The sequence below is a fragment of the Lathyrus oleraceus genome, chromosome 1, assembly GCF_024323335.1.
Source record: "Lathyrus oleraceus cultivar Zhongwan6 chromosome 1, CAAS_Psat_ZW6_1.0, whole genome shotgun sequence".
Taxonomy (NCBI): domain Eukaryota; kingdom Viridiplantae; phylum Streptophyta; class Magnoliopsida; order Fabales; family Fabaceae; genus Lathyrus; species Lathyrus oleraceus.
Window position 1 is genome coordinate 23,440,712 of NC_066579.1, and position 12,153 is coordinate 23,452,864.

Consider the following 12,153-nt stretch of genomic DNA (forward strand, 5'->3'; position numbering starts at 1 on the left):
TCGTGTCAATCTATTTTATGGTTGAAAAAGTTATTTCAAAAATACTAAATTTTCAATAGACATCAACATAAACCTAATTTACATTGACGATGCATATCAACTCATATTCTCATATACTTTAATATGAATCATATATCTATTACACATAATTAAAAAGACTAATCATTCAAATAAATAAAAAAACACAACAGACAACAAAATTGTTTTTCAAAATATACAATAGAATTTGAATCTAAAACCTTTAATTTAACTCGAAAATAAAATTGTCATCTCATTCATAATTCAAACATGATTATAACTTTATTATGAATAATTCATTAATTAATATTTAATGACATTCATCACCTTTTGACACACTGCCAAAGTGTCGAAAAAATGATGGAATCATCCCTCGTGGTTTAGTTTCCAAAAAGCAATGCCCTTCACAAGAGGTTGTATGGCAGATCCCCACCTTCCCATGTTACAACTTCCCCTCTTACCTGTCCCTACGTTCCCTACATTTTATAAAACCTCTCACCTCCCTCTCTTCCCTCTCCCTCCAATCTCTCTCTCTCTCTCTCTTCACATTACTCACACACTTTTCATAATGTGTAGCTCTAAGGCTAAAGAAACTATAGTCCTAGAATCTTCCACAACACCTCCTCATGTTTCTAGAATCAATGGAAGACAAGTACTTCAACCTACATGCAACCATGTTCTTGTTCCAAATCTTGAAAGAAGAAACTCAATGAAAAAACTTACATCAAAATCACTTTTTTCACCACCACTTCCAAACAAGACTTCTACTACTACTACTACTACTTCATTGTCACCACCAATTTCTCCAAAGCCAAAATCTCCTACTAGACCATTCTTAGCTATAAAGAGAGGAAATGACAACAATGGAATGAACTCAAGTTGTGAAAAGATTGTTATACCAAAAAACACAATGAAAACTCCATGTTTAGAGAGAAAGAAATCAAAGAGTTTCAAAGAAGGGTCTTATGGTGTTGAAGCTTCTTTGAGTTATTCTTCTTCTTCGATCACTGATTCTCCAGGAAGTATAGCGGCAGGGAGAAGGGAACAGATGGCACTTCAACAGGCACAAAGGAAAATGAAGATTGCTCATTATGGAAGATCGAAGTCTGCGAAATTTGAAAGAGTTTTTCCTATTGATCCTTCAAGTGCTCTTGATTTAAAGACTAGTAATGAAGAGGAGAAGAGGTGCAGCTTTATCACAGCCAATTCAGGTAATTTCGTAGTAAATAATTTGATACAAGTTCTTATATACCCTTTTTGCTTTATCTTAATGTTAATCTATATGTCTCTTTTGATGAATAGATCCTATCTATATTGCTTATCATGATGAAGAATGGGGAGTTCCTGTTCATGATGACAAGTAAGCTCCTATTTTTCTATCTCTCTCACAGATACGGACATCTGACACACACCAACACGTCAACAACAATTGTTTGAGAAAACGAATATTTAAATGTAATTACATGTATGTGTTTCATGTCAATATTGAATACTAACACATGTTAGATATCAGACACATCTTTAATATAATTACATGAACTGACACATGTCAGTCATGGACATCTGACACACAGTAACACGTTGATTCTGATAGTTTGACAAAAAGACTATTTTAATGTAATTACATGTGTATGTGTTTTGTTCGTGTCAGATACAAATACGTGTTAGATATGAGATATCGAACACGTATTCAATCTGAAATATCGTGTCAGATAATAATACATGTCAGATATCAAACATGCTTACAATATGAATACGAAGGATCAGTTATCTACAAACACACATAAACTAATTGCAACAAAAATGAATTTGCTGAGACAAATGATGAAGACTAACAAAAACCATATGTTATTGTCCATAATTCAGGATGTTGTTTGAACTTCTAATTCTAAGTGGTGCTCAAGTTGGATCTGATTGGACCTCAACCTTAAAAAAACGCCTAGATTTCAGGTTTGATTCTGCTAAAAGCCATTCATATGAATAAACATAAACATTTTTTTATTTTATTTCTTGTTTTTGATGGAACTAATAATAATTTTTAAATTTATGTACAGGGTTGCATTTTCAGAATTTGATGCAGAAATTGTGGCCAACTTCACTGATAAACAAATGATATCTATTAGTTCAGAATATGGCATTGATATAAGCAAAGTTAGAGGAGTTGTTGACAATGCTAACCAAATTTTACAAGTTAAAAAAGTGTTTGGTTCATTTGACAAATACATATGGGGATTTGTGAACCAAAAACCAATCTCAACTCAATACAAATTTGGCCACAAGATTCCAGTGAAGACATCAAAATCAGAAAGCATAAGCAAAGACATGATTAGGAGAGGTTTTAGGTTTGTTGGTCCAACAGTGGTTCATTCATTTATGCAGGCAGCTGGCCTAACAAATGATCACTTAATCACTTGCCATAGGCACTTGCAATGCACTTTCTTGGAAGCTATGTAAGAGATTGTTAATTGACCCTACAAGAGCTCAAGAGATGGATTGAAAGTAATGTAATTCAATGTGCTAACTATAGTTTACTTCATGTTAATTGTTGTGTATAGTATTAGAGATAGGTTTAAAAGTTTTTCTTTTTCTTTCTGATTTGTGAGTTGTTGTGAGAATTTTAATGATAAGTTTGAGTGTGCTAAAGCTTTTTCATTTGCATAATTCAAGAAGAAAAAGGTTTTGGATGGTCATTTTGCGCGTTAACTCTCTCACGCATAATCGTTTTAAGTTTTTTAAGATTCAGTGTTAGTTAGTTACGATTCAACAGTTGAAAAATGAATAGGATCCTATTTAGACAGGTTTAACAATGACAAATATTTTTTGAAAGTCATGTGCGGTAGTCCACCTTACACATCCTCAAGACGACTTTAGTGTCACGCATTTTTTAATCTCAAATGCTTGAAGATTGTATAAAGTTGATTTTTATTGTGTGTAATCTGAATCGGCTAATCTCAAACTTAAGCCCAATGCAATAATTGTGTCGCACATTTTTCAATCATCTGATCTCAAATTAACAACTAAAATCATTTAAAGTGAATATAAACCCTTAGATATCAGATTAGTGATCACAACGAGATAATTTACTGCGTGTAAAAATGAATGCATGAGAGAATCCAAATCCATCTGATCTCAAATTAACGATCAAAATTATTTAAAGTGAACGTGAACCATCTGATCTCAGATTAACGATCAAGACGAGACCGTTATAAGTCCGAACACGAGAGAATCGAGATCCTATAATAAGTGGTGGGAGTGTTAGGGAACAGTCAGCAAGTGCATGTGCAAATGGGAGACAATGGCATGTGTGGTGTCAGTTTGCTTTGCAAAAGACCATGTGACCCATCAAAACTTTGCATTATTTGGTTTCCTTTAACAGGCTGTGTGGGATACTAGTTGAAGGGTATGTAGGGACCAATGTAACATTTCTCTTTGCTTTGTTTATCAAGTTTTGTTATTTTATCTTTATTGTATTCTTCTAACTTTTTGGCTTCAGTGAATATGATATTAATATATTATACACTTTTCCAATATATTTTGGACTTGGTGTGGATCTTTTGAGTGGCCTTCAATTCATTTCTCATGTGCTTATGTACTATTTCATTGTTACTACTAACTTTATATATTACTTTTTCTATTTTTTTTATAACTTGTTAAGATAAGTATATCATATCTTCTCCCATGTGGCCATTTCACTTTCTTTCTTGTAATTGGTTACAACAACATTGAATATGCTTTAAACTAATTAATGATTGTAGCTATTGTTGGGGGTAGTATTTATCATCGTTACATTGCACATGCATAGAAGAAACTACTTGCAAATGTATAAGAATCACTAACATTAATTTTCTCAACTGAACAAAAGTGTAACAGAATAGATAGCTAGTATGTTATAGATGAAGTAAGAAAAGTGTAGGTGTGTTGCGGTCACTTATATAACACTCGTACAACATGTATAAAAAATAAATACATATCGAAAAAGTTATATCAGTGTTCTCAAAAATATGATTTTTTCTGTTTCAATATTTTATATAATTACATTCAATTTTTTTATTTTTTAGAATTATTTAAATGTCAACGTGTCAATCTTAACGTCTAGTTCCGTGTCAGAAAACAATATTATAACTCTTACTATTAATGGAGTTAGTTACATGAATATAAAACAAAGTGTGTTATTGAGAATTAGATTAGTATCTTATAACAGACTATTTTTATACAAGTCTTTCTAAACGATTCTCTAGCAAACACCAAAAAGAAAAGAAAAATATTTCATGTTAGTTGTCAATCCATGTGCCTCTCACATTCTCTGTGCTTCTAATAAGCACCATTGGTCATTTCTTGGCTCAATTTGATTGTTTTTCTGACATTTTCTAACTTTCAGGTTAAGCAAGTATAAAAAACTACAAATAAAGAACTTTCATCATACTAGAAGAGAAAAATAAGGAATATTCTTTTGTTTCTGAAGGAGACATGGATGCAAAATTTTCGCAAGTTTTTCATATTAATATATAAAGTTCCCACCTTTCATGAATTCCCCATCTTCATGCTGAAGCACTTGCCAATTTGTTAGGGATGAATATGTATAACACAAAGTTTGTATACTCCATTCATTCAACCTCGAAAGTGTAATTGACTTGTTATTGATAAGCCAAACATGTTTTTAATTTATTTTATTGAATAGTTAACTTCGAATTTTTTTTAAATAAAAAACATTTTCAAATTATATTTTAAAATAATCAATATTACAAATAATTTATCAAATTAGTCATATTTCAAACAAACAAAAAATTGTTGACAAGAAGAGTAACCACTATGAGTAGCGCGTGCATATAAAATTTGAAAGAAAACGTCATACCCTATGGCGACTGCAAGTGGCGCTGCATGCATCTTCTAGAAGGATGCGCCACAGGCAGTGGCTACTGCTTTATTTAGGATTTCTATAAATATTGCATCCTCTCTCCATCATTTTTCACACATCTTCTAAATCTCATCAATATTTCTTTAAAATGTCTTCATATATGTGTTCTTATATTCACAAGAGAAATAACAATTTATTTGTTCGGCAGTAAAACTCCGATGAAGATTCGACTCTGGAACACAGAGACGTCTGAGCATCTAAATAGGAGTTTGATATGTTGGTTAGATTAATACATTGTAAAGGGTGAAAAAAGCAGAAGAATTTAAAGGCTAGTTACAATGTATAACAACAATGGAGAAAGTCGTTTATGGGACTCAATTAAAACTGACAGAGATGTTCGCATTATGATGCACATTTCTGAGAAAATTGTCCGGATGGTTGTAACCTTAATCATCTTCATATCCGCATGGTCCCTCATTTCATTGGCATGGGTATGGTTCAATACAAGAGAACGGGTATCTTGGATTCAAATCTTTGTGCTTATTGTTAATTCCTTAGGATTGGCATTAATTTTGTAAAACAAATAATGTAATCATCTCTGTTGTTTTAATATGTTGGGTTGAAGAAGTTCAACATCTGGACCAACATGTCATGTACGATGTCACGACATCATGCCTGTGACATCGTACATGTGTAGAAAACTGAATTAATTAATTCAGTATTTATTCTGGGATTAGTAAGGATATTTGGTGAATATCCTAACTCCCATGTGGAGGTCTTGAAGACTCAATCAGAAGATATATAGGCTCAAAGTAAGGAGATATATATGGAGAGATTTTAGGATTGAAGACCTTGTTTGTAGCAGAATTTTTCTGCTGAAGTTGTAACAGCAAAGAACAAGTCTGCTGCGATTTCTGAAGGCCCAAATCCAGTTGGGTGATTAGGTTATAAATAGCTAATTGTAACCTAGTTTTTGTAAGCCTCTTAGAATGAAAATTTAGGGGTGTGTGTGAGGTAAACCTCCCAATCTGTGGGAAGGTTACCATGTGTTTCTCAGTGGTAAAAGCTGAGAGTTTTGTAACTCAAAGCCTGTAGGCAAGAGTGATTTTGTTCTTGAATGAAGCTGTGAAGCAAGTTCAAGGTGTGTTAACATTACATTGTATTTGTAGTGATAGGAATGGAAACTGGAGGTTTCTATCTAGGAGTTCCTAGGTATAGATTGCATTGGGTAGGGATTAAGTGAAGAGTTGTAAACGGGTGAGTTTAACTCTGAATTAATACTGCTAATAGTGGATCTTCTTCCTGGCTTGGTAGCCCCCAGATGTAGGTCATGTTGGACTGAACTGGGTTAACAATTTCCTGTGTTTGTTATCCTTCTGCATGTGTTTATTACTGTCATAACTCAGCAGGTATTCCAGTCAGCTTATCAAGCTGATAACAGACCTGGTATATAGCCTTCTGTTTGAATGTCAATCAGAATGTTGTAACATTCATCAGTGACAGCGTATACTGAATAACAAGCAGGTTTATTTTAGTTCAGTATTTATTTAAGTCTGTTCTATTCAAGGATAACAGACATGGCTGAAGGATCAGTGTGAAACTGTCAAACTGGATGTTTTGACAGTTGATACTGAAGGCTGATACTGAAGTAGAGACTAGTTGGTCTTTTACAGTACTGCTAACTTAGCACAGTACGTTTCCAGGAACATAACAGAATCAACATATGTTCTGGATGTCGAACAGAAGGTCATGACATTCATTCCCAATAGCAGGTGCTAAAGTGTAGGAAGATTGGTTTTCAGGTTCAGTATTTTTCTCAGGCTATTCTTCAGGGATTCAATAGCTGAGCTAAAATCCAGGAAACCAACTACTCACCTACAATTAATGAACCTAACAACTAGCCTAGTTGTTAGCAATCTAATAAGTGGAAATTAGATTAACATGTTCAACCTTTAATTCAGGAAATACAAGTAAAAGACAAACACACAGGAACAATGTGACAGATGATAACTGTGTTAGAAAACAACAGAAGTGAGTGCTAGGATTGATCTCTGTTGAGTCTTTCTTCCTGATGCACAGAACCAGGTGTTCATCCATTCTAGGGTGACATAGAATGAGATGTCGTGACATCTGTGAACGTGTGCATATTAGTGGTTAATAACTATCTTGCTGTATTAGTTACAATGTTAGATCAAATGTCATGACTTGGAGTAGAACATCTGAATTCTGACTAAGCCAGAATTTCAATTGGTATCAGAGCAGGCATCCTGTTCTGCTTCTGGATGAAATCCATGGGTGATACTTTCTGGTATATTGCAAGAAGTTATGTTGGAACCAGTGGAAGGTTCTGTAATTTCCATGAATGGTCCCTTGAAGTAGGTGGATGGACTGTTCATGAGAGAACTGATGTGTACCTGTATCTGGAGGTTGGCAATTGGCCTGTGGATGGGACATTTGTGTCAGTATTGAATCACATTCAAACTTGGTATGGACTTGGAGGGTGATCTGGTGAAAAGGGTGTTCTTAGGTTGAGTTGTATTATGATTTCCGCTGCATAATACCTGGCAAAACTCAACCTCTGATGTAGTTTTCCCTCAAGTGGATGAAAGAATGCTGAATTCAAGATTCCATCATACTCGAGTGAAGATGTCAAAGATACTTGAGTCCCATAAAGTCCACTCTTCTTGGTAAGAATCACCTGATCACTGATTCTTGTACTCTCCTGGTCAGTGGATATGAAAACCTTGAAGGCTTTCAAGGAGGGCCTGCTTCAGGGAGGTTAAACTGATGTTATATGTGATGTTAGAACATGTTGTTCAACAAGTATGCAGCTACTGGTTGAAGAGCAGATGGTTTTAGGAGTCAAACAAAGGAATACCTTGGTTTGAAACCTACTCATGACCTGGAAGAGGAGACATCTGTGTGAGCTAAGTTGACTAGGATAGGGTCAACTGTGTGTATGCTCAAGAAGGTCACTTTTAGAAGTTGGATCTCTAGAAGTGGAGCTGGTTGAAAAGTGACACGGTGCAATCCCCGCTGTGTGCCTTATCCCTGTAGATTGATCAGGGTTGGGCAGTTGGTTTCTGAAGTACTATAGTGTACCAGAAGACATGTCCCCTGGATGATAGAAGTCAATAATAGGGCAACCTGACTGCTATTCCATTCAAGAGGATTGGGACCATGAATCTTGTTATTCAAACACCACGATCAGAAGTGACAGTTCTTTCAAGGGGTGAGAATATGAAGATTTAGAGGTTGGTTGAGGTAGTATGCTCTGGCAATGCATATCTACTATGAACTAGTGTTGTTGTCTTTCACTAGTACTCATGGTCAGCTGAAGTCTGATTGGCGTGATTGGAGTAAGTCTAGGTACAACTCATAGAGTTAGGTGCCACTGGTAGGAATGGTGTATGTCATGTTGAGACATATCTGTACAATGCATGGAGATTGGTGTGAAGTTTCCATGATTGTTAATTTGAGGGGGAGTTTTGGGTTAACCTCCTCACATTTGGTCAGCCTAAAGTCTGGTTGGCTGTTGACCTGTGTCACATGGGTTCTGGTGGTTGTGTGACACACTTGCAAGGAAGAATTCATCTCTCTCATTCCTAAGGGTGAACTTAATATGAGAAGGTTTTCAAAACCGTTGAAGTGCTTGCAATCAGAAGATGTTGACACTAGAAGAGTATGTTCAAAGTAGTCTTATGGTGGAAGTATCTGAAAGGAATATTGGGAAAGGATTTAAAATCAATGCCAGCTTGTGCCAAGTACAAGTATGTAATTGATTATCCTTGGAGCTCAAGATATCTGATGTTCTTAAAGATGTTGGAACATCTCTTCTTCAAGAACCTGTGCAGAATCACAGGAAGGATAGTACATTGGCTTATGGTCTATCTCTTTGGTGGCAGCAAAAGCATATGATTTCTGAAAAGATTTCCTGACAAGAAACATGTTCAGCCTTGGTATGTACAAGAAGAAGAATACATCATAGTCTTGATGGTGGTTACTTGGATCAGCTTATTCCTGATCTAGGTAAGGAAGTGCATTGGCTAATGCACACTATGAAGTTAAGAACAAGGGGCAGCTTTCTTAACATCATGGAAACAGCCTTGCTTTAGGAAGTGGAATCCTTGGTATAGCTGAAGGGTTAGTTTCTAACTGGTCCTTCTGAAGACTCATGCATCAGAGTGTCTGATGTCTTTGGAGAAGAAGCAGTAATTCATCAAGGTGTGAGCTTGGATGACTTAACTGCAAACCTGCAGGATGGAGGTTGTTTACTCAAACTTGGTTCCTCAATCAAGTCTATGAGAACATTGAACTCTTGTTCTGTGAAGGGAGGAAGTTCTTTCAAGTGGCAGAAGAAGGAGCTGAATTCAACAGCTAGATGTCTAAACACAATGTTGTGACATTTGGTTTAACATCAGATTCTTAGTTGGTGAAGTGGCACATCAACTTAAGATAGAAGGGTCTACAGAGTTGTAGATTGGGTACTTCAAAAGGATCGTTCTCATTGCAGTTCTTAGGAGTTGCTGGTTGGAGAAGATGTTACATGTTCAGGACTTAGAGACCCTAAGCTTTGTTTAACATGTAACTTGAAGTTCAAATCTCACTTGGAAGATCAGAATATCTTTGGGAGAAGTCTGATAAACTTGGGGAGGTCAAAAAGCAGCATTTGATTTTTCCAAATGAGGACTCATGAAGAAGGTAATCAACCAGTGGCATTTGGTCTATCTCAGAAGTGAGTTCGAAGAATCAAGATAATCCACATATGGCAGCTGATTATTCTTGAGGAAAGTCTGGGACAAAGTACTTTTGAGCAGAAAAGTAGTAAGTTGAAGACTAAAGGAGGTGTTTTCTATTCATCTCTTGGAGCTTGTGGTAGGAGTTATGAGCTATCTATGGAAGAGTATCTCTTGTAATGGGATGAAAATGTATATGTCCCAATTTTTGTCTGGGTTCTTCTTGATCAAGCTGGTGACTCAGTGATATCTGAAGACTATCAGATGGTGTGCCTTGTCTTGTTATGAAGGATGTCCCAGCCGATGTTAGAACATCTTGTGAAGTGGTCTTCTGTTCTGGTTAGAAGAGAGATTGACACAGAGTGTGAATGTGTTCAGCTAAGAGGGTTGAACAGAGGGTGTGCTCTTGAAGACATGAAGATGCGTCTTATGTTTTCCATTCATCAAGTGGTCTGGATTCTCTTTGAATCGGGAAGTATGTGTAGGTCCAACTTTGGGGTGTTGGATATGCTCATGTGTGACCTCCAAGTGACAAGAGGAGAGTAGGGTGTCCATGACAGGGGGAGTTCTGTCTGTGAAGCTGCAAGTAATTATCAAGCTTGTGGTCCTTGTGTACTCAGATAACTAGGTATGGCACCTTGTCAGTTATCAGGATGCTGTGATGTATGTCAAGGCTGAGTGAGCAGAAGAATGTCTGACCGGATGTCATGACATTGCCCTGGACAATGCTGCTAATTCCTTCTGAATCTTAAAATCAGTAGGAGTTATGAAAGTGATGTGTCAAATTCTGATAAATCAGAATAAGCCTGATGGCTACAGCTGTGTGGTACAAGGGGAGTAACCATCTGCTGAAGTGTGGGAATTTGACTGTAGCAGTGCCAGATGTCAAGTCTCTACTGGAGGTATGACAGGAACCTTGGGAAATGTTGAATACTGGCAGAATGCAGGAAAAAGCCGTGTGTAATGTTAAGACATCGCGTGCAACGTGTCTGACTGCATATATGGAATAGTCTCCATGCACTGGAACTGCTGTTTTGAAAAAGAAACAGTCAAGAGCTATAAAAGGTATTCAAAGATAGTCTGAGATTTTGTTGGTGATTCCCTGACTGTTTCTCAGCAAACATTAATGAATCTTGACCAAGCATTAATTCCGACCGTTAATTCCTAAGCACGAGCTGGACTATTTAAAGGATGTATTAGCCCTCTTCTTCTCACAAGAGAAACACTCCATTCCTTCAGAATCAAGGGGTATGTTAAGGTCTGGGCAAGCTGCGCCTGGATCTGGTTTTGTGAGGGGTGCCTTTACAAATGTTTAGCTAAAAAGGGGGAGAGAAATACAGTCCTGGGTAGTAAACAGAAGCAAGCTAACTGTGGTAGTAAACAGAAGTTGGAGTTGGTGTCAAGCACAAAAGTTGGTGTCAAGCACAAAATCCACCAACTGGGTGTATCACTTGTGTCTTGTGATCTGAGTTAATAGGACAGTTGTGTCTTGTGATCTAAGTTACATTATCTATGTACTCAGTATTACATATTCTTCCGGAAGCTCTCCGGTTGAGGGGAAAGGTTCTGGTACAACTGATCCGTGCACCTCTTCTTCCCCATGTACACCATCTTTGGTGCTTGTGGTGGTGGAGCCAATGACAGAGATGAAGAGCATTCCCAAATTGGGATGTTTTGTCCAGTGTATTGTTTATTTGTTTTAACTAAAATTTGCCAAAGGGGGAGATTGTTAATTCCTTAGGATTGACATTAATTTTGTAAAACAAATAATGTAATCATCTCTGTTGTCTTAATATGTTGGGTTGAAGAAGTTCAACATCTGGACCAACATGTCATGTACGATGTCACGACATCATGCCTGTGACATCGTACATGTGTAGAAAACTGAATTAATTAATTCAGTATTTATTCTAGGATTAGTAAGGATATTTGGTGAATATCCTAACTCCCATGTGGAGGTCTTGAAGACTCAATCAGAAGATATATAGGCTCAAAGTAAGGAGATATATATGGAGAGATTTTAGGATTGAAGACCTTGTTTGTAGCAGAATTTTTCTGCTGAAGTTGTAACAGCAAAGAACAAGTCTGCTGCGATTTCTGAAGGCCCAAATCCAGTTGGGTGATTAGGTTATAAATAGCTAATTGTAACCTAGTTTTTGTAAGCCTCTTAGAATGAAAATTTAGGGGTGTGTGTGAGGTAAACCTCCCAATCTGTGGGAAGGTTACCATGTGTTTCTCAGTGGTAAAAGCTGAGAGTTTTGTAACTCAAAGCCTGTAGGCAAGAGTGATTTTGTTCTTGAATGAAGCTGTGAAGCAAGTTCAAGGTGTGTTAACATTACATTGTATTTGTAGTGATAGGAATGGAAACTGGAGGTTTCTATCTAGGAGTTCCTAGGTATAGATTGCATTGGGTAGGGATTAAGTGAAGAGTTGTAAACGGGTGAGTTTAACTCTGAATTAATACTGCTAATAGTGGATCTTCTTCCTGGCTTGGTAGCCCCCAGATGTAGGTCATGTTGGACTGAACTGGGTTAACAATTTCCT

General features: G+C 36.6%; 1 protein-coding gene across 1 annotated transcript; it reads left to right on the plus strand.

Annotated features, from left to right (window-relative positions):
• The first annotated feature begins 355 nt into the window (after positions 1-355).
• Positions 356-2,708, plus strand: LOC127137462 (uncharacterized). The gene is made up of 4 exons (XM_051063955.1): positions 356-1,229; positions 1,321-1,378; positions 1,885-1,968; positions 2,073-2,708. Exons 1-4 carry the CDS (start codon positions 416-418, stop codon positions 2,470-2,472), a joined length of 1,356 nt encoding a protein of 451 aa, XP_050919912.1. The 5' UTR covers positions 356-415; the 3' UTR covers positions 2,473-2,708.
• The last annotated feature ends 9,445 nt before the right edge of the window (positions 2,709-12,153 follow it).

Excerpts from the sequence above, each read along its gene's own strand:
- LOC127137462 (XM_051063955.1), top strand. The coding sequence starts at position 416 with ATGCCCTTCACAAGAGGTTGTATGGCAGATCCCCACCTTCCCATGTTA. Across the intron at positions 1,230-1,320 it reads CTTTATCACAGCCAATTCAG|ATCCTATCTATATTGCTTAT; the intron begins GTAATTTCGTAG and ends TTTGATGAATAG. Across the intron at positions 1,969-2,072 it reads AAAAAACGCCTAGATTTCAG|GGTTGCATTTTCAGAATTTG; the intron begins GTTTGATTCTGC and ends ATTTATGTACAG.